Source organism: Phalacrocorax aristotelis, chromosome 4 (assembly GCF_949628215.1).
Source record: "Phalacrocorax aristotelis chromosome 4, bGulAri2.1, whole genome shotgun sequence".
Classification (NCBI taxonomy): domain Eukaryota; kingdom Metazoa; phylum Chordata; class Aves; order Suliformes; family Phalacrocoracidae; genus Phalacrocorax; species Phalacrocorax aristotelis.
In genome coordinates, this window is record NC_134279.1 from 58,599,539 (window position 1) to 58,625,193 (window position 25,655).

Genomic DNA, 25,655 nt, shown 5'->3' on the forward strand with positions numbered 1-25,655 from the left:
TATAAGAAATTAGATAATGAGAATAATAACTTCTAAAGAGCATTTGAAATCTAGTAATGGAATATAATCCTCACAGGAGGACAATTCATGAGATGAAATTCCCATTTTCAGTCTAGTTACCTGTATATGCATATTGAACCAGAGCCCACAATGCATTTGGCTCCACACCTTCCATCTTGATCTCTTCCTGTCTTGCTTCTCTTACGTCATTAGTGAACATTGCCGCAAAGTAGTCCGAAACAGAGGAGAGAACCAATCTGAGTACATCGTGCAAGAGAAAAGGAGAGACACAAAGAGGAAAAGAAAAAAAACCTTAGTCAACCTGATATTTGTTAATTTATGGTTCATTACTTTGCCCTTTGAAGAAACACTGTACTGAGAAAAACATTTTAAAATTGACAAACTGCTCCATGGTCTAGTTCCCCTCTATGAATAATGAAGTACTGTTACTGAATCTACATTTGCTGATGAAGTATATGAATTACCCTTTCAAAGCTCAATGACTTTTAATAGCCAACACAGAAACAACCCACAAAAACCACATAAACTGAAAATGGAATATAAATATACATTACAGAAATAAAAAAAAAGTGAATTGACATGCATTTATATTATGCCAGTTGAAAAGGACTAGTAAGTAATTCTCCAAGTGCTTTAAAATGCTTTACTTTTGGTGCACACATATGCATTCATTTACTAATACTGACAACAGAAGTAGGCACAGTAAACATGGAGATGGTACAGACAGAGCAATCTTTTGTGGGTATGTATTTTGCCTTTTCTTAACAACACTGAGTATTTTAAGATACTGAGTAAGTAAACATGTCAGTGCACAACAGACATTTCTTTGGATTACTAAGAGTAAAACGCTGAGGACCTGTCACAATGCCACCCCACAAAATGTGCAAGAGTTTTGATGCCTCAGCATGTCATCACAGGACTAGGGTGAAAGACAAAGGAAATCACGAGGAGCAAGAATATTCAACCTACAGTTCTGCTGTATGAAACCTACCATAACTATTCATGAGGTCTGCTGGTCTCTTACCTAAGAGACTTGCAGGAACAGCCTTGTGGTTTGGATCAATTTTTGTGCTGCAGCAGTTCACTGTTGCCTCGCTCACAGGGTATTCAAATACAAATACACTTGCATATGTACTGCGCTATACAAATAGCAAGCCCAAGAATCAAGCCTACAGCAGATACATCACCCAGTCCATCTGTGTACATTCAATGAATCTAATACTTCATTAAATGTCAGTTTATTCTGTGTAGAATCATTATATTAGCTTGTTAAGATGACAGGTCAAGAACCACAAAACAGTAAAATTAATTGAAAAGGTGAGCACCAGTGCTTAGGAGTAAACCTAAACATGTATTAATGGGGAGGATTTGCAGGTACATACACAAAGTCACTAACTACAAAGGGCCATCTCTTAGTTAACTCCAAACTAATAAATTGTTGACTAATTTCAACTAGTTTTTTCTTGCTGATTTTCTGACCATCAGGCCTACATAGGGTAATCCTCAGATTTGAGTTAAAAAGCATATGGGGAAAGGTTAACTTTATTTTAATATCTTGCAAGATTAAAGTGAAGTTTTGTAATGAGAAATAAAGTTCTGTTCTGCTAAAGAAGATATTGTTCTTGAAATATGAGATTTATTCTGTGGCTGACTTGTGAGAAAAATTAGAACATGCTGCCAAGGCAGCCCCCAGGCATCAATTCCTAGGCATTTTAACCTCAGGTTTAATGACACCTGCAGTTGAATGAAAATAATGCCTCCTAGAGATCTTTGGAAGTTTAGTGAAATTAGAGAGCACATCTATGTAAGCATCAAGGGAGAGTTTCTGCAACTGCTTTTGATGCTAGAATGAGATGACAGATCACTTGTATGTACAGAATAGGGGTTTTCATTGGAAAGCAAAGTGTGTAGATGGACAGATTTGAATAATGCAAGTATCACTGCAGGTGCAATTCAGAATTTAAAAAAAAAGCAGCAAACCAAAAAACTTGAAATGTTCACCTCTGGCAATACTGACTTGAACTTCTACACAAAATAGAGCTTGAAAAAGAAAGGTCTCTGCAATGGGAAACAGAACCTAAAACCTAATCTTAACACTGTATTGGGTTTGGTTTTCTTTTTTTTTTTTTTTCCCCTTCCCCCAGCAGTGCAAATGGTTTAGTTAGTTGCATTATTATTCAGAAAATGGCTGGACCCTACATATCTTAGCAACAACTGTTGAAGAAATGCCAAATAATAACCTGAGGCTCCAGACAAACACCTTCTACCAGCTGTCTGATATCAGCAAATTTCTCCCTGTAATTTCCAGTCTCAACGTCCTCCAAAAGAAATAAGAAATTTAAAATACAATCCATTTACTATTTTTGCAAACTTGTGTTCAGATTCATGAGAAGGTATACATGCTTCACAGCATTAAGTGCTTTCCAGAGAGTGACTTGCATATGCCGAAACAGGATGTGCAGCCCAGGAGTAGATTAATACCAGTAATAAGCATACCAAAGCATAAATTATACTGATAACAATTTTGTAATTATTTTAGCCCAAGGAGCATGTTCACAATGAAAAGCCTTAGAAAAGATACAGTGACAATGCATCAAGGTGACACTGAGCTAGCATAAAAGAAAACAAAAGGCAGACTTCCAGCCAACTGGCCTTTTCTTGTTCTATGTTTTTCCCCTAGTCAATAAAAATCAATGACTTCTTTACTCATGCCATTTGACACTCACTTGTTCATTGATCTTTTAATCTCCTAGTGAGTAACCGATTTTTCTTTCAACCTTTTTTTGGATTCTCTGAAATTAAACTGCATTCCTACATAAAGATTATAGAAGAAGCAGCTAATACCATCATGTAACTGAAGAATCCACAGAAGACTTTCCCCATCCATATTTGACCTTTTTGCTAAAAAAATCTCTAAAAGAGCTAAGTGACAAGGATGATCTTTCAAAAGAAAATCTGTGCAATGACTATAAAAGCTTCACTTATATTCACAATCTCCTTGTTAAATAGAGCCATCGTGGCTCTGTTAGTATTTAACAAAGATAATCTCATTGTGTTATTTATTCATAATTAAAATTAACATATTCATCCATATTGAGAGTTCAATGAGAACTACTAGTGCTACAAAATACTGCCTTTCCTCAGTTTAGAAACTGAAAAAGCAAAAAGCTATGGGTTTTGTATTCTGAGTTTGTAGTCTTTTTTTCCTCCCAAGGGTAATATTTTTCATAACTGGCCCAACTAAAATGACATTAGAGAGGCCTCTTAATAGTACAAAAAAATTTTTTTCAAGAAAAAGCCTTAATACAGTTGGTGTGTTGTTCGACTGTGGATGTTGAACATACATACCTTTACTCTCTTTAATTACCAGCTACTGCCAAATACTCAATTCTCCACAGATAAGATTACAAGAATTTGGCTACTGAATTATACGCTGTAGGTTGGCTGCTCTTTTTCAGAGCACAGAAAAAACGTAGAGAAAAAGGAACACACGAATACCAGAATTTTTAATCTGGGAGATTGTATGACATCCAAACAATTAATGGAAAAACACTCAACATCTATGGGCTAAATACTGACAAAATCTGGGTGTTTCAGTACTTCTCCCTGTTCTTACAGGAGGTTCCAATGATACTGATGTCTTTAATTTCTGTTGGTTTTACTGATCAAAAAATAGAAAGATCCACCATGACAGCTCAACTTATTTTGAAGAGTTTTCTATTAAGAGCCAGTAAAATATGTGTAAGCAGGGTGGCACACCCGAATCAAATTGTACTACTTGTTGGAATTGCCACAAGCTGCATAATCGAGACAGTCTTCAAAGCAATTATTACGTAAAATGGTGATAGCTGTCAAACCTGGCAATTTACAGATTTAGTATCTCCCAACCTGATTCACCTGACAGAATGAAGTGAAGCTTCTTAACATCTTAGAAGATAAAAGGGATGCTTCCTAGGCAACTCCTTGTTTGCGGCTGTGTAACAGATAAAATCATCCTAGGGAACTCACTAACAGCATTCACTGAAGTTGTGAGGTGATACTGAATAGTTCATGTGTCCTAGTATGAAGCACCCCATCCGCTGGTGGCTTCACCTAGTTTCTATTCTTGATAACAAACCATGTCAGTAACAAAAAAAATATATGAAAGTGGTACTATCCCACACTATCAATATAGCTATATTTATTTAGGTTAAATTTGTTTAAAAGCAAGCAATACCTAAAAATATGTGCAGTATGTTTATGTTAAATGATTTCCAATTATAGCTCTGTTCCGGAGAAATCAAACCTTTCAAAACTCATTTGCTGCTTCTGACACTGAAATGATTACAATAAACCCTTTAGTAAATTTTTCAAAACAACAACAGTGTTAGTACCAATAGTACTTTTGAAACATAAAGCTATGACAGAACTGCTTTTTTAATGTATTTTGACTTTTTATAAAGACACTTTGAGTAAAACCTTTATAAACATGTAGCTAAAACAAAAAAAAAAATGTAGTGAAGGATTTAGAAACTAAGGCAACACAGACTGTAAAAGAAAGTAAGCATTATTAAGCCATACAGAAAAGAAGTACAAAGATAAATAAGCCTCAAGATAAAAATTGTGTGCGAACCAGGATTTGTGCTCTTCCAAACAAGCTCCATAACCCCTAGAGTACTTGAGCTTCCATTTGCCTTCTTTCCTTCAGTCCCATGGTCTTTTGTATTTCCATCTTTCAGTGTCAATAGGAAGAAAGAAAATGGCTCTGCACAGATTTTCAGATTGCCGGTTAAAGGATGCAGAGCAGGCTTTAAATCCCCTCCGCCCAGGAATTTACAGAGACCTCCCTTTTCTTATGTGAATGCTCTGATCAGCAGGTTATCACAAAACAAAATAAGCTGTTATTATGGATATAGCAGTTAGTTGAATGTAATAAATAGAATACTAATAAAGACATAGACATCTGAAATTGCAGTGGATACAGAAAAAGCACGTGATATGAAAAAATAATTAAAATAAATTAAAAGTCTGGCAAAATTTCTTTATGGAACTGTATGCTAAGGGAGTGGGAATACAATGCATTTTTTTCTTTGTGGAGAACTGTCCCCTTTCCTGCTTGCTTCTTGATCTCCTAAATAAGTTGTTACCTATAATGTCATAACAGAATGAGAAGATAAACAGTCTTAGAATAATAGAAAATGCCATATTCAGAAAAATCATGACTACATGTGATACTCTTATTTCTAGTAAACTCAAAGCCTGAATTCTTTGAATAGACACCAACCAAGACCCTTCAGAATTTTACAGTAATGTATTACACGTGCATTACTATGTGTCTGTATTACTATTGCAGACACCAAACTCACTTTTCTTTTGTCTAAGAACATACATCATACACCTAAGAACATTCAAGTATTATCAAAAGTAGAAACTGAGAATTAAGCAAAATAATACAGGAACTATTAAAAATATCAGGTTCAAAACAGAAAATCTGAAAACTCTATATATAAGCATGATGATGATGATGATAATAATGACAAGTGTTCTTTTTTACCAATTCTATGTGACTGCATATTGAGAAAAACCCTTTTATCTTTCGTAAGGAAAAAAAGAGCTGTCCAGCATAAGTGAACTTCATATTTTCTTACACACCTCATAATGCCAAGCCATTAAGCTAATACCTATTTAATACATCTTTTGGTGCTTTTTAAGTCTTAAGATAAAATAATCACTAGTGTTCAAGAATACACTGACTGCTCCAGCCTGTGGGCAATACTAAAGAAGTCAGAACTTGGATGCAGGCAGTAAAAAAATCCTACAGAATTTTTTTCTTATAATATAGGCTACTAAAGGACATAAAGCCAGTCTTCTTACTGAATTCCTATCAAATTCTGAACCAAATTTAAGATTTCCATCTTTGTCTTTCCCACTATGGAAAAGTTCAATTTTCAGTGAGGTACTTTGGATATACTGAGATGAAGACTGTAGTTATCGCTATGTTTCTCTGTAAAAACAAAACAGTAAGAGGAAGAACTTACTGTGCAAAAGGCAAAGCTTCAAGTTGCTCCAACATTATAAAGTGAACTAAGGACAATCATAAGCCTCCCACCTCCTGCTACAAGCACAAGGTATCCTTCTTTGGCCTTAACTTTCATGCATATTTAAAACACAATATACCAACTACAGCAAGATGTTTCTCCTCCTAAGAGAAGACCATAGCAAGTAACAGGTGGTAGCATATGCCTAATACACCACAGAAATACAGAGTAGCAGGCACTGAAGCAGCAAAGTCAGTACTCTAAATGAGAAAACCACATTAAAGAACTTTTTAGCATGTTGTCCTTCTGTTTGTTGCAAAAATAATCTTCCAGTCCTTACAAGATATTCGCAGCTGTCCTCTGCACCCTTGCTACACTTTTTTAAGCATTACATAAAACCATACTCCAGAACTGTATACTGCAAAGGTGCTACCTTGGCCACATAAGGAAGTAAAATTATTTCCTTATTATAATCACTATTTTTCCTGTTTAGAGCACTCCAAAGCTCTTCAACTTCTAAATTACTTCAGTGGGTGCAAATCCACTGGCTGTGTGTGTACATCACCTGTTTTCATCTGATTCACTCTTTCCAGAGGGACAATGCAGTTTTGCAACTAATTTGAACAAGCTGAAGACCAATCTTAAGGGACTCTGTAGCACACAAAAAGCCAAATCATCTTGCTCACTCTGTTGTCTCTCCAAAAAAGATTCATCATCATCCACTGCTACGTGGCTGTAAGAGTTTACAAAGGAATTCAGGTCAAGGGTTGGGTGGAGAGCAGGACCACCCGTTTTAGCAATAACTGCAGTAAGATCTGCTTAAAACAACTTGGAAAAATCAGGGGTTGTCTTGACTGTTTAAAAATTAAGTTTCATGAAATGAAGTCTCTGAAAGCAATAGTAAGTTACAATACAACTGTCTCCCTGCTCAAGTTAGTTTCCAACCCCATGCTATCATTCCTTCAGTTGTGTCAGCGCAACGGTGTGGATGATACCTGAATAAAAGCAGAGATCTGGATTCTTAAGAAAAATAATAAACCCAAACCAGCAACCTCTTCCCATCTTTTTACTACTATTGCAGTATGAAGCTGTAGTTTCATTGAGGGGGTAGGAATGAACAACAGAAAACAGGATGCTTTAGGCTGCTATTTCTGTTGTAGACCTAATCTTATGAAACCACAGATTTATTATACCTAGGTTCCTATTCAAACTATTAATACTGTGCATTAAGTACTGTAACGTGCTTCAGTTATTCATACTTTTGTTTCACAAAAGCTAGGAAAATCCCAAAGATTAAGTGGCATGCTATATGATCTGTTAATTACACAGATGACAGATAGGGTAACATTTGATCTAATTTAGCCCTCTGACACTTATTGTCACTGTTCAATAGTCTATTGTCAAAGGACTCTCCTTACTATAGGAACTAAAAAAATTTATGCAGACAGAAAACTATCCTTATTGCTTATTATGGCTCCAACAACTTAACTGTTAGTACAAAGAAAAAATTATATCTAAGAAAAACTTTTTATGCCATTTTATGCCCCTGAAACCACTACTTTTGATATTCTGAAGGGTGCATTTGGGACTTTTGGGGGTTTTATATTGTTATGCAAATATCTTACTATGAGCTTGAAGAAAAAAGCAAACGTGAAAACATCATGATTACTTTTGATGCTGTATCACATACAACAGAAAGAAATTAACTTTTAGTTTCCAAATAAATGTTTAAAAAAACATAAGGATGTTTAAAGTATTCTAAATTGTTTAGGATGTTCTGACCTTTTTCAAACAAAAAACAGGACACACTTTGAAGGTGCATTTGTCAACAAATATGAAGTTACTTCTTCAAATTAAATAAACTTACCTGTGAGCTGGAATTCTACGATCACCAGCAACTAACACCACATCACATAGTTGTTTGTGCCTAAGATAATTCTCCATCTTTTTAAAAGTTTGTTCAGCGTGGTTGAGAGCCTGAAAAAATTCATCCGAGGTACAGGGCTCCATAGTTTGACAAGATGATAAAGTATGACTGCTGTTGGAGGTTCTGCTGAAGACAATAGCAGGAATCTTAGATCACACAATATTAAGGTACAGCAATTCTATCTACAGATGATAAAATAAAAATCACATGTGATTTTAAAATTGACATACATGATTTCTTTTAATATATATTCCCTTGCTGTTTTATTTCCCTTCATATTCATACTTTCTCTCTTCCTCCAAACCTAATCTAAACCCTTGTGAATAAAGTACGATCATCTAATGTTGTACTCTTCAACTAACAGACACACAGTAATCGTATCTATAGCATTGTCAGATGGTTAAGGAAGAACAGACATCAACCAAGACCCCACAAACTAAAAAAGCAATGGAAGGATGCAATCAGGAATCAAATGTCTCCCTGCCACATATGTTAAAGTCTTGTTTCACACTTAGCCTAAGGTGGCTAGAACAAAACTCAGCATACATGGAGCAAGTAAAAGAGCATGGGCATGCAGGGGGAAAAACACATAAAGAAACACATCAATATACTACCACTCCTACTGCATGAAGCCTTGTGTGTCTGAAATAAGATCTAGCACAGTAGAAGCCAATACAGGGGAAAAGGGTGGACAGACAGAAAAGTAATTCCTGTTCATACACACAGCAGCTTGGGAGAAAATGGGAGCAGAGAAAACGTAACAGGAATGCATGGACCTAGGGCCTTAAGGAGATTAATCCTTATTATGTACACTGAGGGAAGCATCTTTTATTGCTCACTGTTCTTTAACTGACTACTACTTACTTTTCCACAATGTAGGCAACTTATAAAATACTCTAGACCTACCATAATATTTGGAATAACATGGATTCACAAGATCTGCATCCAGACCCCTGGTTTCACAAAGATGTCATGAACTCAGGCAACATGCTCAGGGCTAAATCCACCAAGAGACTTAGCTCTGTTCTTAGCCTGTGATATACATTTCAAGACAGAACTCCTCAAAATCAAAGTCTAAATTTTCAGCAGAAAATGTTCTGTAAAGGTTGTTTGGTGGGGTTTTTGGTGGGTTGGTTTTTTTTTTAAATTTTTGGGGTTTTTTTATGTGCCCAGCTAGCTAAAAAGGCCAAGCAGTTTGGCACTTAATTTAAACCTAAATCTAGTAATGGATCAGAAATTAGATACCTGCCTACCTGCTTCCCTTGGAGGACTTAATTTTAAACGTGATCTCTGAAGCTGTGGTTCGCCATATATTTAAGCTGTATCAACATCTCACCCCCTGTGAGTCACTTTTTCTGTTCTACCACTGGTCCTCTGACAAGCTGGAACAAGTATGCTTTGAGGACATTTTGGAAACTAAATGAAGGAAATCATATGTAAAAAATGTAACCATAAAAGCCATTATATTGGCAAAACTGGGTGGCATTCTCAAAGTGAATGAGCAAGAAGAACTTAGGGAAAGAAACTCTCAAAATCAGCAACCCTGCAAAAGAAACAGAAGTGGAAAGAACAGAGTGCTGGCCAACAAGAAACTGCTTACAAAATTCTTGTTCCCTATCACAATTTAGCACATCCTCAATTGTGTTGATACAATGTGCTGGTTTTGGCTGAGAAGGGGTTAATTCTCTTCACTGTGGGCGTCGGGCACCTTTCCAGTTTCCCGCGCTCTGCTGGTGGGCGGGAGGCTGGGAGGGGCACGCCTCTCATGGTTTTCCTTTCTATTGCATTGTTGGGTGGGTTTTTTTTGTTTATTTTTTTATTTTAATTATTAAACTGCTTTTATCTCAACCCACGAGCATTACCCTTCTGATTCTCTCCCCCATCCCACTGGTGAGGGAGTGAGGGAGCGACTGTGTGGGGCTGAGTTGCCAGCTAAACCACAACATACAAGTTGGTTGGTTTTGGTTTTTTGTTGTTTGTTGCTGTTTTTGTTGTTGTTGAACCATATTTTAACCCAAATTCCTCAAATTAACCCCATAAATAATTATTTAAAAATTACAAGATATCAGCTATTTGATTTATATTACAACCTCACGAACAGTTGTGCACATAGAACTGAAGAAGCAACAAGCTTGGATGAAGAAGGAAAAAACTTTCTAAGCCAGCACTTCGCTGGACCATGCCCTCACTAGAACTATTGCCAGCCCCAAGACTGTACGTATATATTCTGCACGGAACCCAGTGGCAGTCACTACTTTTGTTCAATAAGGAAAAATAATTGCAGTGGTGTCCGTTTTCCACTACCCATGGTAAAGCACTTATTCAGGACACAACAAAGCCACGCTTAGTTCTTTGCCTCACCTGAAGAAGTTCAACTCTATACCTGTCCTCTAGCCTGTAACTTACAAACCATTTCCCATAAGGAAGGAAAAGGAAAGAATGTTTAAGCTTCAGTGGTCCATAAAGAGAACATGGAAGAGATAGTCTAATAGCTGAGGTACTTGCAAAAAAAGGAAAGATATAGCTTCAAGGGCTATTTATGCCTATTGCCCAATGACTGGTTATGAAAAATTAATATCTCCCTCCTTCTCCAACCTGTTTTATGAATCTGTTTCTCAGTTCAGTTTGCCACAGCCCTGACAGCTTGGGAGGATACACAAATAAGGAAAGAATAGAGGAAGGGAAGGACCTACTTTTCTCTCTGCCAGTAGTACTGAAATGCCTTCCAAAATTCTTGGCCTACATCCCTTCCATCTAAAGAGAGGAAACCTGGGTTTCTAATGCTGACCTGTGAATCACATGCTCAGAGCAAACACCCAGCTGCAAGGGCCTGCAGCTCTCCTTTTGGATTTGGTTCTTGACTCAAATTTAGCTTCAAGTATAGTATGAATAGGCTACAGCTATTGTTCTCTCTCTGTAGTTACGTAAACTAGAGGTATTGCTACTACTGCACACCTCACACATACTGCTAAGAAAATTACATTAAAGACTGAGGCTGTCAGTGCATGAGATAAGTGTATCAAAGAACCCTTTCTGCATATTTCTTTAAGATAGTATTTTTAACACGTTAAGTGGAAATACTGTTACGAGTATCTGAGAACATTAGTCTGTAGGGTTTCCTTTTTGTATTCTTTCTTGGACTTTCTTTTCTTTCCCTATTTATGTCAAAAAAATCCCATCTAGCACTGACGAATGTTTATTAAGTATGGTACAATTTCAGGATGACTGCAAAAATACAAGTTACTCTAAGGACAAGGTCTTTCCCTAGCTAGCAACACATTTTACAACCCTGGTGACAAATATTCACATACTAAAAGGATACTACCTTTCTTCAACTTCTATGTCTAATAAAGAATTTATGTAAGAGGATGCCTTTTGAAATCAAAATTATGTATAAGCCATGCTATAAACATATGCATTTTTAAAGGATTTTATTTCTTGAAGTAGGATGTTTGGAACAAGGAGCTCTACCCAATACAACAGTTCATTGCAAAGCAGTGAAGCAATTAACTGGGCTAGTAAAGTGGTGATAAATGAGTTTCAAAAGTAAAAGTATATACGACGATGACAACCAGAGAGGTGAACTCACACCTTTCCTTCTGCTGCTGTTTCAGGCTTCATTGTTGTAGCTTAAACAAAGCCACAGCACAGCCTTCAACATAAAAATAAACCAAACCATAACATATACAAGCCTTCTTTCCTCCAACTTTTACTAAACTCTCTCTTTCAAAAGAGAGGCAGCAAAGTCTTTCAAATATTAGGGGGGAGAAACAATCTGTCCCTATTAACAGGAATTGTTACTTTCATTATTTTAAAACATTTAAATTTGTTTTAAAGGAAGAGTTACAATGGTTATTTTATTGCAGTCACACACATTAGTTAACAACCTATGAATTCCAGAAAGTATTAACCTTGGTTATAACAAAAGGTTGCAAAACTTTTTTCAATAATTTTATTTTATGCATTTTAAATTAATTTTAGAAAGACATCTTTTAGGTTAAATGTTTCAATGTTTGTCTTTGAAATAAAAATGAAGTAATAGAGACTTCATTATGACTAAGAAAAATCAAATACATATTTCAAACTTCATTTTGGAGCAGAGATAGAGGAACAAAATCTCAGATTCAAAAATAATTTTAAATTTTTTTTCCTGAAAAAAATGTGTAAAATTCTTCCTGAAAAAAAATCTCTGAAAATTATGTGTAAATTTACTCATATTTAAAACTGTTCTATTGTCATGATCGGTTCACCTAATTTAGCCATAACCTCATCTGTACTTCTAAAAAAGGTCAACTTCTCCACAAGATAGTATGAAACCCTTGAGTCTGCAAAATGTCGTTTTACTGCAAGATAGGAGTGACACGGCTAGATCAAAGGTGTGTAGTACAGATGCTGACCTTTATATATAAAGTACCACCTTGCCTCTTCTAACCTGTTGCAGCAAGTAACAGCTTATTTCCTTGCATTAAAAAGTCATATTTCTTTTGACAGAAACAACATCTGAAGTACAGCTGGTTACTAGAGCCCTGACTGGACATAAGAGTCAGGCAGCATTACCACAGGATTTCTATCTGCAAAATCTTGATGGAGAAATGTGCTGGTTTTAGCTGGGATACAGTTAATTTTCTTCACAGTAGCTTGTGTGGGACTGTGTTTTGGATTTGTGCTGAAGACAGTGTTGATAACACATGGATGTTTTCGTTACTGCTGAGCAGGGCTTACACAGAGTCAAGGCCTTTTCTGCTCCTCACCCCACCCCACCAGCGAGTGGGCTGGGGGCGCACAAGAAGCTGGGAGGGGACACAGCCGGGACAGCTGTACCCAACTGACCCAAAGGATATTCCACACCATATGACATCATGCTCAGTATATAAAGCTGAGGGAAGAAGAAAGGGGGGGACATTCAGAGTGATGGTGTTTGTCTTCCCAAGTAACCGTTACGCAATGGAGCCCTGCTTTCCTGGAGATGGCTGAACACCTGCCTGCCCATGGGAAGTAGTGAATGAATTCCTTGTTTTGCTTCACTTGTGTGCACGGCTTTTGCTTTACTTATTAAGCTATCTTTATCTCAACCCACAGTTTTTCTCACTTTTACTCTTCCAATTCTCTTCCCCATCCCACCCGGGGGGAGTGAGCGAGTGGCCATGTGGGGTTTAATTGCTGGTTAGGGTTAAACCACAACAAGAAAATATCCCAAATATACTGCTGCTATGTCTACTCAACTGGGTGGTTCACAGTATCAACAAATAAAGTCTGTTTTTCCAAAAGTTTTCTATGCTCTGTCTCCCTTTCCCACTCCATCTACCACTGCCCTCAATTCCCCTACCATTCCCCTCAATTCCTTAAGGCATTGCCTCACTAGGCAAGAGACAGCAAATAATGTGACTAACTGGAAGTTGTGCTGTGCAGCCAGCTTTGCAGCAGAATTCTGCCCTTTTTCAGTGAAGGCAGTAAGCCGGGTTTCTCTCCATTAACTATCTGCCATTTGTGAGGAGCGACGTTATCTTTGAGAATTCTGCCTACCCTCACATTAAGAGGAAAATGGCCCACGGGTTTTAAAGCTAACAGGGAAATGGCAGAGGTGACACAGAACACAACAGCATAAATTCAGTCCCTTTAGGAAAACAAAGTAAAAGCAAATGCTGTATCTATGTTACCGAAATTTGTGGGCAGCGCTATACACCAATCCAAATGGCTTTCATAGATACAACAAAAATGGTGCAAAAAGGGAACAGAAGCAAGAATGACCTGTGCATAGAATTGGCTTAAATTCTGTTTTACGTATGTTTCTCTAACACAAACTGGGGGTAGATGAAAGCCTTAGAAGTAGTAAACACTGACAAAACTGTAGAGATGGGAAAAAAGTACATGCTTTTCTCCTCACTACTGTTTCCAGTGAACACCACTTTGTTTCTCAGAAAATGAAGTAAATGACATCAACATTTAAAATATTAATTAATGCATAACGAATATTACCTTTGTAAATATGACAAACAAACAGAAAATCAAACAAAATAGAAATCTCAATGTATACACATACTAAAAAGCAAATATCATGACATTTCAAAGAATAAAACCAGTAAAATTATTAGTTTTATTCACACCTCAAGATGTTTCAAAATAAAGTTCAAAATAATAAAAAAGGTTTAGAGATAAGTGATGAAAATTATTAAGCATGTGCAGGAAAATGGGTACAACTGCGTTGTGGGTAGACAAGACAATGAAAGGAAGAGAAGTAATGCATAGTACCTCGGACTGTAAATTACATGCTCCTGTTTACATTTGTGTAATGCAAACCCAAGAATAATGTCAATGAAATCAAAAGCCAATGTTTGACTGGTCAAAGGAGAGCTCTGCATTCATAAATGAAGCATATGGAATTTACTCTAAGGAATCACCAATAAGCTATAAGTTTCACTACTGTTCAAAACCAGCAAAGGCATTTATTCTACTAGAACAAACAAATCTCCAGTAGCTGGACTTTCTAACTTTTTCAAAAAAAATGTCCTATGCAGCCAAAAGGTAAACTAATTGCCTTCTTTGAGACAGGACACGGCATTTGCTATACTGCATAACAAACCCATGATCTCAAGGTATTTTTTTGATAACAACATAAATAGAAGATCTGTTGCAACTTCAAGTCATCTTTAGGCTAGGGTAGTCAACTGCTTAGGTCATACACATTAGAGAAGGTAGAGTATGTCTCCCTTTGGACAAATTAGGATACATATTGAGACACATCTTTAGCATTTTTAAACAAATCTTAATTTTGCAACTTTCTTGCTGCATTAAGATGGCTTCTTGCATTGCAGTTTTTACATACAATGTTTCAAAATAGTCTTAAAAATATTTTTTCAACAATTTGGTTGCTTACACTGCTGTCTTCAAGCTAGCTGACATTTTATAGCAGAGACCAGAACACAACTTACTAAAATAATAACATGCCAGCTTTTAATCCAGCTTCCACAATTTTATATTTTACTTTGTAAAGAGTAAAATATTTCCTTCTTCAAATTTAGTAAAACAAGAACCTCAGCTGCAGAGAATGGAGTTTATTGAAAAGAATGGTGAAAGGATTCTTGAAAAAAGCAAGCAATGGTAAGTCAGGACACTCTTCCAAAGGCTGGCAAAAGCATAAATAAAAGGAGGAAGCCATAGATGGTAACAACAGAGACTTCTAAAAATCCATAGTCTATCATAATTCAAGATAAGAAAAGGCAATGGAAAGAGGACAAAAATGAACTGGAAAGATCGAAGAGCACAGTAAGGCTATACATGCATGTGAACTTGAGGGCTGGTGGTTTACTCTATGCTAGAGAAAAGAATTATAGCAATAGACAGAACTACAATCTTGCAATCAAAAGGCAGAGGTTCAAGCAAACACAAATATATCTGCATTAACCTTAATCAAACTGGCATGAACAACAACAGACCCAAGAAGCTGGAGCACAGACTCCAGCATTACCTATGCTAGCACAACAAAGACATTTATGCACAGCCTGCTAAAATAATACCACTGCATCTTTACTTGTTTCTAATTTTACTAAGAAATAATGTAGGCACGTTTCATTGCAGCTAGAACTTTGGTTATAGCACTGATGCTTCCTGTGTACTTTAAGAGGTATCTTGGATTTAGTGCAACAAATTTGTATACCCACGCAAATGTCACCAGTAACATGCATCCCATTTGGAAAACAACTACTCACGACTACCTCACAATACATCTACATTGCAGTATGATCGAGAAGTCCAGTAGTACAAAAACATACCTGATGAAGCTTTAACGTAGTCAAAGCATGTGACAATCACTGCAAAAATACAACCGTCTTGCATGGAAGCCCATTCCATCCAAAGAAATAGCTGGAATCCCCTGTGGCTTTACCAAGTCCACCCTGAAGCCTCTGCTTGTTACCTTACCTTCATTACAAAATCTATTATTCAAGCTTACTAGATTTAATCTCCCTCATATATGCTATATAATTGTGCTGCACTAACTCTTTTCAAATGTGCATAGACATAATCCAAGTGAAGATGTAATAGGCACAGAGGAAAATGAAAGAATTTTAGCAGTAGCACAGAAGAAAAGAAATGAGGCTAGATATTCTTTCCTGCAAAACAACTTGTCTTTCAGTAACAAAGTTTCTTATTTTTGTTTAATTCATGCATCTATCTAGTAAAAAATGATCTTTTATCGTTTCTCAGTTAATTTCAAGTATCATATTACTATCATGCCACAAATAGGGAATCTATCAACTGTCCTTATTTCACAGTTTGCATTATTTCATGATAGGAGATATAAAGAAATATACAGAACCTTACAGCCTCAAAGGTCAGTAAGACTGACATGAAAGAAGAGTCATATCAAAGGCTTCTCTAGATTGAAAATCTCTAGATTGAAAATTTAGAAATCTGTTGGGGGGCAGGGGAGAGCAGACTTGGATTGGAAATTACGACATATTAACTCCACAACTTCATACAGAGCAATACGGCTGAGCAGCTACCACCCGGTACCTTCTGACTCTGTCTTAAAATCAGTTACAAACATCTTACTAAACTGTTCAAGGTTAGGACACAACTGATGAATTTTGAAATATTGGTTGTGCTTAATGTTCAAAAATAAATATGCATTTGATATTATATTTTAATATATTTCCATACTTAAATCTACAGTAAAGTAATTCCAATATTTTAATGCATGCCTGGGTGAAATGAACCAGATACAATACTCTGCATACTAGGTATGTTCTAGGTATTTTTAGCTTGATATCCACTGTGCCTTCAAGGTCTGTGGACTGCTGTTAAGGCACCCACAAAAAGTTAAGAAAAAGAAATCTATTGCTAATAGGCTTAAATTTGCTATATGACAGTCTGCGCTGCACAGCTGTTGGAAAATTTTAAAAAGTGTGCAAATCCAAAATTATGACCATCAGCTCAGGAATGTAGAGAGTCAACAAACAGCAGCAATAGAGGAAATCTAGGAGACAAAAACCAGCAAAAGAATTCAGTCCTCACTGGCCCAGTAAACAATCATTCAAGCTAATAATGCTGGTTACAAACAACACATAGGAGTATGATGTGAACACCATTATAGCTGACTAGGTCTGATCCCTGAATTCAGATGATCTGTTTGCATCTCAGATGCAGCCTTTGTCAAAGATATGGTAGTAAACTTGGAATTTGCTTATCCCTCATGCCACCAAGCTCTATACTAATAATAAATTAATTCTACAGCAGCTCTCCTCCAAATGAATCATGTAATGATCTAAAGCTTTTATAATGACAAAGACCTGATCTAAGTGCTTTTCTACCTGTGCTACATGACACGGCAGAGAGGAAGGATGATTGATACAGACAAAGCAGTAGAGCTGCTTCTGTCACTTCGTGCTTTTAGGGCTTGTAACTGGGCAATAAGTTACAGAGTAACGAAGTAAGAAGGTAACTCCATAGCTTCCACAGAAAGTTTTTTTTAAAAAAGGATATTTTCATACACACAATTTGTTTCTAATGGAGGTAACAGGGTTTATATGGAAAAAAAGCCTGTTGAAAACTACATAGATGAAAGTGTTGGGTTTTTTTATCTCCAGTCAATGGATAAGAAGCTATATTTCAGACTAATGAAAAGACCATTTAATTACGTTCTTAACATCAGAAAAATTCCAGCTGTTAGGCAGACTTATGTAGTCTGCCCAACAGCTTATACATTCTTAACAAAGGGAGTGAACAAAACATGGTTTAAGTAGTCTCCCCGTGAGACTAGAGACACAGATAACAATACAAAGCAAGTTCTTATATTACCATTAGTTACATATTAAACTGAACTAAAACTTTATCTGAAAGATTTATTTTAAAGCACAAAGGTAAAACACTAGCAAGCATTACAAGACAATAAAGGAATTACAAATAACTCTAGATGCTATAGATGATTAAGCTCATAATTAAAAAGACACTTCAAATTTACTAAATTCAAATCCTTTGTGCATTTCCTGTAATATACAACTCTGCCTGCAAAAAAAAAACCCCACCCAAACCCCCAATGCTGTATAGCCTTCTCATGTGCCCTAAATAAGTTCTCCAATTCCAAAAAGTAACAAATTAGTTTTGTCATATGTAAATTCTTCTCCTACAATTAAGAACAAATTTGTCAAAATTTCAATCTATACATTTATCTCTTAAAATTACATGTTTTTTCTACACTGATTGCTTTGCTATGGTGAAAATATCCTATTTGGGGTAATGCTGCACATAAAAATTTCACATCACAAGTAGAAGTTGCTGAAATGGAAGGTGATGTTACACCTATATCATACATATTATCCAGTGACACAGGTATTGAAAAATTCATACCTGAATATAACTTAAAATAGGACCTCTTCAGAGCTATGTTATTTATAGCTATATAGTTGTTGCAGCACAATAAGACTGCTGTTATGAAGCATCAGTATGCAGGATTTCCTTTCCCTGTAATTCTAGGACTTTTGTCATTTAGTGATAAAAGCAAATAACACTCTGTTGACCCCTAAGCATTTTTACCCTCCCTCCCTTCCTTAAATCTTTAATGGTTATACAAAACATAAATAGTTAGTGTTTATATTATGGGCTACTTTGCCATTACACTAAATTAATTCTTCTCCTAGGGAATGCAAAACACTAAAACTGCTATAACTAGATTGATCTGTCTTTAATAGGCTTTATTACACAGTGAAATGCCATATCATCACAAACTTATCTTAAAAGCAAGAAAGCAAAGATCATAAAATTTACTTGAAATGATAAGCTAACTATAGTGCACTATGTGCACTATAAAACAAGAAAAATACTTTTAGCGAAGAATGGCTGACCTATGCAGTAAAAGGAAATAAAAGAATTAAACTGATCCTTAACAAGAAAGATTAACTTGCCTAATTTACAACAACCAGTAAACACCTTTCATTTAAGAACAAATTTTACAGTTTCATCTTTAGTAACAATATGTAAGAGAAGAACATCAAAACATCTTTATAGGCACAATAAAACCATTTTTGCTTTTTAAGCTAAACACAGTTTAAGACACCTGGACAGATAACTGCAATCACTTTAAAGTACGATGAATTTTTTTTTTCCTTCAAGTTGCATATGCAGAAGAAAAAAAAAATTTATTTTTATAGTCTGAGTATTTTTTACAGTTTCATCTCTCTCATTTATAGAAACATGTGGAAACATCACGTAAGAGTCACAAGAAGCTTACATTTTCATAGTTTTCTCCTAATGGCATGGGACTAATTCTCAGCATAACTAAACTATCAGTGTCACTTCAAAATAATTTAGAAAGCACCCTGTAACATTACCATGTAATGGACAGTATCCTGTTCATAGCAGCCTGTACTTGGCATACTATTTAAAACACCAGTGAGTGCATCCATGCTTGCACTTTATTTATCCAAAGTTCTCTTTTAAAAAGGTCCTAGTAAAACACACAGAACACTGTTTATAAATAATTTTCTATTTCTGATGCACAGCAGCTGCTAGGTTTCTGAAGCATTTTAATCTAGAACAAAGGCTAGCCTATATATCCATGCTATCTGTAAACAGGAAATGAAAACACATTTCTCACAACAAGAAAGTAATAATTAACCTGCACGAACTGCTGTCCGATTCATTTTCTTCTTCGCTTGCTCTGTCATCTGTTTCTTGTCTGTCAAGCAAACGTGCACCTCCACAGTCTTCTGCTGAGAATTCAAACGTAGGGATTTCTGAGGTGGATGCCATTGGCCAAGCAGGTGAATTCTGGAAATCCTGTTGGCTGGACCTTCTGTAACCAACTGATGTTAAAGGTAGGTTACCTGCATCTAAAAACTTTGTGCCACCAGTTGTTACATTTTGTCCTCTATTCCAGAAGTCTCCCTGGTGGCTTTCAATTGCGGAGTTAGGGGCTGACGCCTGATGACCAAACCACCTCCATTTGATTTTTAAAATCTGCTTCACGTCAAACTCTTTACGAGAACCAGACATCCTTAGTGAAAGCCACTGATCGTCTAGGCAACAGGGCAAGAAGCAGCACACATAAAAGAAGATTTGTGCACCGAACCAAGACAAGAGAAACACATGCTCTGCCTGTCTGTGGCAAGCAGATTTTCTACAGAAGGAGGCGAGAAAGCATTGCATTCACACAGGACAGGCTTCTTTAACGGTATGCCATTTGAATATAAACAAAAGGCAATAGACGGTGAAAAATCCTGAGATAAAAAGGAGGTGAAACAATCCCCTCAATCGGGAAAAATGCCAATCGGTTTATCCTAAAAGCTCTAAGGCTGTTTCTGTTGCTATCCTCTGACCATTAGCTTTCGAAAACACCAAACAGTATTCATTAAAGCCCTTTCAAGAGCTGAATACCACCCCCTTTTCTTAAACCACAAATGACAGCAAACGTAATTCCTGTACTGCATCTCAGAATCTCTGCTTCTTTTTCTGTTAACTCTTGCTACTACAGAAGGGAAAAAAAACTGCAAAAAGGAAATAAAATTCTTCCTGCACTGCTAAAGAATAAATTTACAGAAAAGACTTAAAACCAATCCAAAGATAGGTGATTATGCCAAGGAGAAACTGAACTGTAAATAATTCTTTTTCCCATTACAGGACATGCACTAACTTAAAAAGGACAAGAACAGCCTGGAAGGCTCAAGGGACTAGCACTGGGTTATACAGCCTTTCATCTTGATGTGCTTTGATACAAATCTAGGTCTGCAGTAACTGAAAATTTCTATCTGAAATGAGCTAATGGTTTCCATTCACTTATATGTTCCTAAAAGCAAAAGCAAGAAAAATCTAACTGGTCACTACCTAAGACACCAGAAACACCCCCGGCAAAACAGACAACAAAACGCGACTTCTCAAAAGGCTTCTTTCTAACCATATACAATCAGCTGTTCCAGATCAGGTTAGAAGTACTGCGACAAAACAGTAAAAAAGAGAGATGGATACTTTTGAGACAGAATTCCCTCTGTATAGGTAATTTATGTAATGTATTGAAATATCCAACAAAAGTTTTTACTTGAATGAAGAAGAGAAAGCCAAAAAGTCAAAATACACAATTACCAGTTTACATTTCCTGTGAAAAACAGCCTATTTCCCTCTATGACACATCAAGCTAGTTAGGTATAAAATGCTGACGCTCATTTGAATCACATGCAAACAGTAATAACAAATTTAGAATAACAAAGAGGCAATGGATTTTACCAGCCCTTGATAAACACAACTATGCTTTCAGTCTTCACAGTTCAGTTAGTCTGTTCAACTCTCCAGGGCACATATGCAACTAATTTATAATAAGTGTTTCTTTTCTACCTACAGTTTTCATCAAAAGTGAAAGTCACTATTCTCTCAGATATGCAGTTCATTATGAGCTACAAAATATGTGATCTTGTAATTAGGTTACCTGCAGTGTCCTTTAAAACAGGATACAGGCAGAGTCCATATGAAAACTTAAACAGTGCCCAGGTTTACCACCCAAAATACACATGCTCTGTTTCATACTCAATGACAGGAGTAAATCATGCTATTTTCTTGGGAACCACAATACTGAAAGGGCTAGTCTTAACCTGGAAAGCTCACCCATCTACTGCTCAGAACACAGTTATTTATGAAAGTCCTTCTCACAATGCTACAAAAGCTCATTTCTATAGAAACAGCATTCCAGCTGTTCTCTACAAAAAGATGCTGCATTTCAGAGTGCGTGTCTCACCAGCATCCTGGCCTACCAGAAACTATATACCAAGGCCTTTGCAGCATGTCCAGAAAACAGTTGAAGATACTTGGAAGGTGAGATGATTAAGTAGGTAAATATACAAAGTTGTTACTGTCTTTGCTGTGGATTTATTTTAAACAAACAGGGAAATATTTAAGAAGGGCAATGATTTAATATATCAGCATAAACATTGTACATATGTTTAACCAAAATGATACGAGACGCAGACCCTACAAGATAAGTAGGGTAGCTAATTGGTAAAATCTTACCTGCAGTGTTCAAACACCATTATTTGTGCAACTGCAAGTTGGGTGAAACTCCAGTACAGCTTAAGGAGTAATAACAAAATGGCTTCTCTTTATTTATCCTCTCCTTATATTTTGTGTTGGTGTCAGGTGTTCATCAAGGGTGCTTGTCAGCAGGACAAGCAACTGCTGTTATTTGCTAACAGACATCACAGCCACAACAGTAGTATTTTAATTACCCATTTAGCTATGAAAAGTAAACTTTAAATACCTTTATTTCTGCTAGTATTGTAAATCCATTATACTTAAGGACTGACCTGGATTATCTTTCTTTTGTAACAAACTCATTTAAAATTCAAACTGTCCCAGCACAAGTCTACTAAGACAATGGCAGATTTGCTGATTTAGTGCTTTTTCAGCACTTTCTCATGACATACGGGGAAATACTGCCTAATTACTGCTTTTCTTCAGCTGTGAAACTACGCACTCAAACAGAGATTAGAAAACAAAATGTGCTGTAGTTTTAAGAGACCAAAACACAAAAAACTGTTTTCTGTTTTCTTTCATTTTTTCTAGATAATACAAACTCTTGCTCCTCTATACACTCTCCCAAATTACAGTTCTAAGACAGACTGCATAAATATCTAAAATATTTCTGTTTCATATAAATTTGATACAAATTTGTATTACAAGATGACAAGATGAGACAAGTGCCACTTAATTCTTCAGTTTAAATTGACATTGCTTGGAAGTAATTGAGGGCCTCTTCTTGTTCTGGACAACCTTTATTACTGTGAATAATGCGATAGCTTTTATCAGGTCCCCTGCTGGGAGTTAACAGACTTGAGAGATCTCAAATGATGAGCTGTTAGGACTTCCATTTACTAGGACCACCCACACCTCACCTTTGATATCTCCTCTGGTGAAGGATGCTCACAAATCCAAATGCCCACTCCTAGTCTATGGCCTCCCACCATGTGTCTTTCTAACACACTAACACATTTCTGAGAAACCTGCTAAAAAGGTAAGCTGAACGGGACCATCTCAGTCAAACACAACATACACAGACTTTGGAAGGATTCTGAAATATTTTTTCCATTTACTACAACAAAAGTTTTCATTTAATGAAAAAACAAGAGTGCTACACCCACTTTTTCTGACTTTTGTCACTGTTGCAGCTGAATTTTCTATTTTGTGGTGAATCATAACAATATTTTAAATTCAGGTACACTGTCCTCTTTGGGAAGCATAATGCTGTTCATATTAATGAGGTTGTGTAAGCTTACTGTGAAGGCAATTCTGAGAACTCAGATTTTGACAGATGAGATTGATATTGCTAAGGGTGGAGCACCTGAGCATTTAAGTACTTCTTTCATATGAGCAGCTCTACTGCAGTTTGCAGTGGGGGACAGTTTCCCAGATTCTGCCTTGTGAAGAAAAGGAAAACATTTAAATGCATACCATATGTTGAATCTCCAATTGTGCAAGTAGGTCACACCAAGAACATAGCATAACAACTTTATAAATTGCTCTTTTCAAGATCTTCAGAACAGTTTATCTCCACTGAGATAGAAAAACCTTTATTTTTTAATAGCCAAAAACTTTGCTACACTGACATTCTTTGATATTATATATAATATGTTAAAGGAAGATTGTAATCCAGCCTAACTAGTTAAAATTTAGACAACATTTTTACTCCTAGGATACTTCTGCTGTATATTTTGAGGAAAGATACACTCTAAATATTAAGTACATCACTGGGAAACAAGGAAAAATTATTATTTAAATAATCAAGTCTAAGCACATGCATTATAACTTCCTTCTTCACTAGGAAGTCAGTTAAATTTTCAAATAAATAGGTTTATGGAATTTTTTTTTAGTCACTTTTAAGATTTGAATCTCAACACTACTTTTCATGGTAACATTTTTTCTGTCACTGCTATGTTTTGGCTTCAAAAAACTATCATCACTCAACTTCAGGGCAAATCAGACATAATATTTTAAAGGTATTTAGTCTCTCAAATTGATTTAAAACTATTCATTTTTAAATTGAAGGTCTAGGGGCATAAAGGCTCACCTAGTCATTAGAAGATATTAATCATCCTTTTAAATGCCAATTAAGAATAAAAATGTCAAAATAATTAGATAGTCTGTTTTGCCTGCAAGAGTTGTTTCTCTTGAAAAAATACTACTTCACAAAAGCATTAAATATAAAAAGATATACTTTAGCAATAACAAGACTCATTAAGATGTGATAAAGTAACATATTATTGCCAATGTTTAGCGATATGTATTCTAAAGCACAACAAAGGTTCACCAACCGTAAGATGTTCATCAATTAATCAAATGCATACTTACAGCATTAAGGCTTTCAAAATTTAACACTAATTTTTTAAAAGGGATTTTTAAACCTTAAAATATTAATTTGAGGCATTAAAATAACCATTCAAAGAAAACTGCTATAGACAAACCCCAAACTGCAATCCTGCTTATACCTAAGCTTATGTTAAAAGAAATGTTAAATGTTTACTTTCTTTTTTCTTCCCTATTCCTGTGTTCCAGTCCCAAAATTACAGAAATAGCTCAACAAAGACTTCAGGAAGATAACTATGTTCATACTCTGTGATTCTATAAAACAATAACCACTTCCTATCCCAAAGTTTTTTATAAGTGCAATCACTTCTGGTTCATGGTTATGTGAACAGTCTCTTGCAGCAGCCACAGCATAGCTCATCCAGGAGAAAAAAAAGAGGAAGACGCCCTACAGTTAGTGACTGTATGTACTTAAATTCATTGTTCTGACTGGCAGAAATGAGATGCAGCCAAATTACTGGCAGTACATCACAACTTTCTGCCACTTTGCATTGTGCATTTCCCTTGAGAGGTACAAGCCATATGTTTAGAAACACTGACTTTTTTCACTCAGCTTAAAAGGAGCATGAAAAGACCTGTACAGAGAAAGAGTCTGGTTTGCTGTTTATTTTATTCAGATAAGGTGGGGGGGAGAAAGATTTCCATATGTGATAGAAGACTACATTGTCAGATCCTAGATTGATTTTTTTTTTTAACTCAAGCATCATACTAGTTCACACAGAACAATAGTTGTGATCCAAGACATTTAAATTGCTTTAACATTAAAACATTAACATTGATTTCTGTTTATCAAAGTAATACCCAAGCATTATCAGGGACTGCACCATCTGCGAGTAAAACCATAACACAGAGCTATTCCTGAGTAAACAGCGCATAAGTCCCCTGAAGCTTATTCACCCTCAAAAAGTTTGCATTCCAAGTCCGTCAGGTCAGCTGTGGTTTTTCAGTTAAAACTCATTTATTATACAAAATGGACAACACTGTGAAAGGCCAGTCCCCCAAATCACAATATCAGTCCTCTGTACCAAAAGGCTCAAGCAGCCACACAAAGATTAAGACAGGCAAAAGGTTCCCCATTCACACACTCCGGGAATACTGGTACTGTCAATTCTAATGAAAAAAAGGTAAAGCCACCAGTCTAGGGACAGTAATACTCCAGCACAACTCATCTCCTCTAGAAATTTCACTGTTAAGGAAGAGTGTTAACAAAAACACTGTTCTGCAGATATTTAAGGAAGTCCTGCTGAAAGTAAAGCCATTCTTTAGAACTAATTTCAGAAGATATTGCCTGATAAAGCTACAGAAGGCCATATACCACAGATTGAAGGACTACAGCAAATCCAAACAAAAGA

The 25,655-nt window shown here is 36.1% G+C and overlaps 1 protein-coding gene across 5 annotated transcripts in view; it reads right to left on the reverse strand.

The window, feature by feature from the left end:
* The window catches only part of KLHL5 (kelch like family member 5), a 67,800-nt gene that overhangs the window by 24,938 nt on the left and 17,207 nt on the right, over positions 1 to 25,655 (reverse strand). For 2 of the 5 annotated variants that reach the window (XM_075091658.1, XM_075091660.1), the window contains exons 3-4: positions 7,906 to 8,088; positions 121 to 257 (exon numbers count right to left, since the gene is read on the reverse strand). In XM_075091658.1, coding sequence (XP_074947759.1) covers positions 121 to 257; positions 7,906 to 8,048 — 280 coding nt within the window. In that variant the 5' untranslated portion in view covers positions 8,049 to 8,088. Of the gene's footprint in view, positions 1 to 120; positions 258 to 7,905; positions 8,092 to 19,576; positions 20,291 to 25,655 lie in introns of those variants that run through there. The other 3 variants (XM_075091657.1, XM_075091661.1, XM_075091659.1) reach the window with 3 other exon arrangements.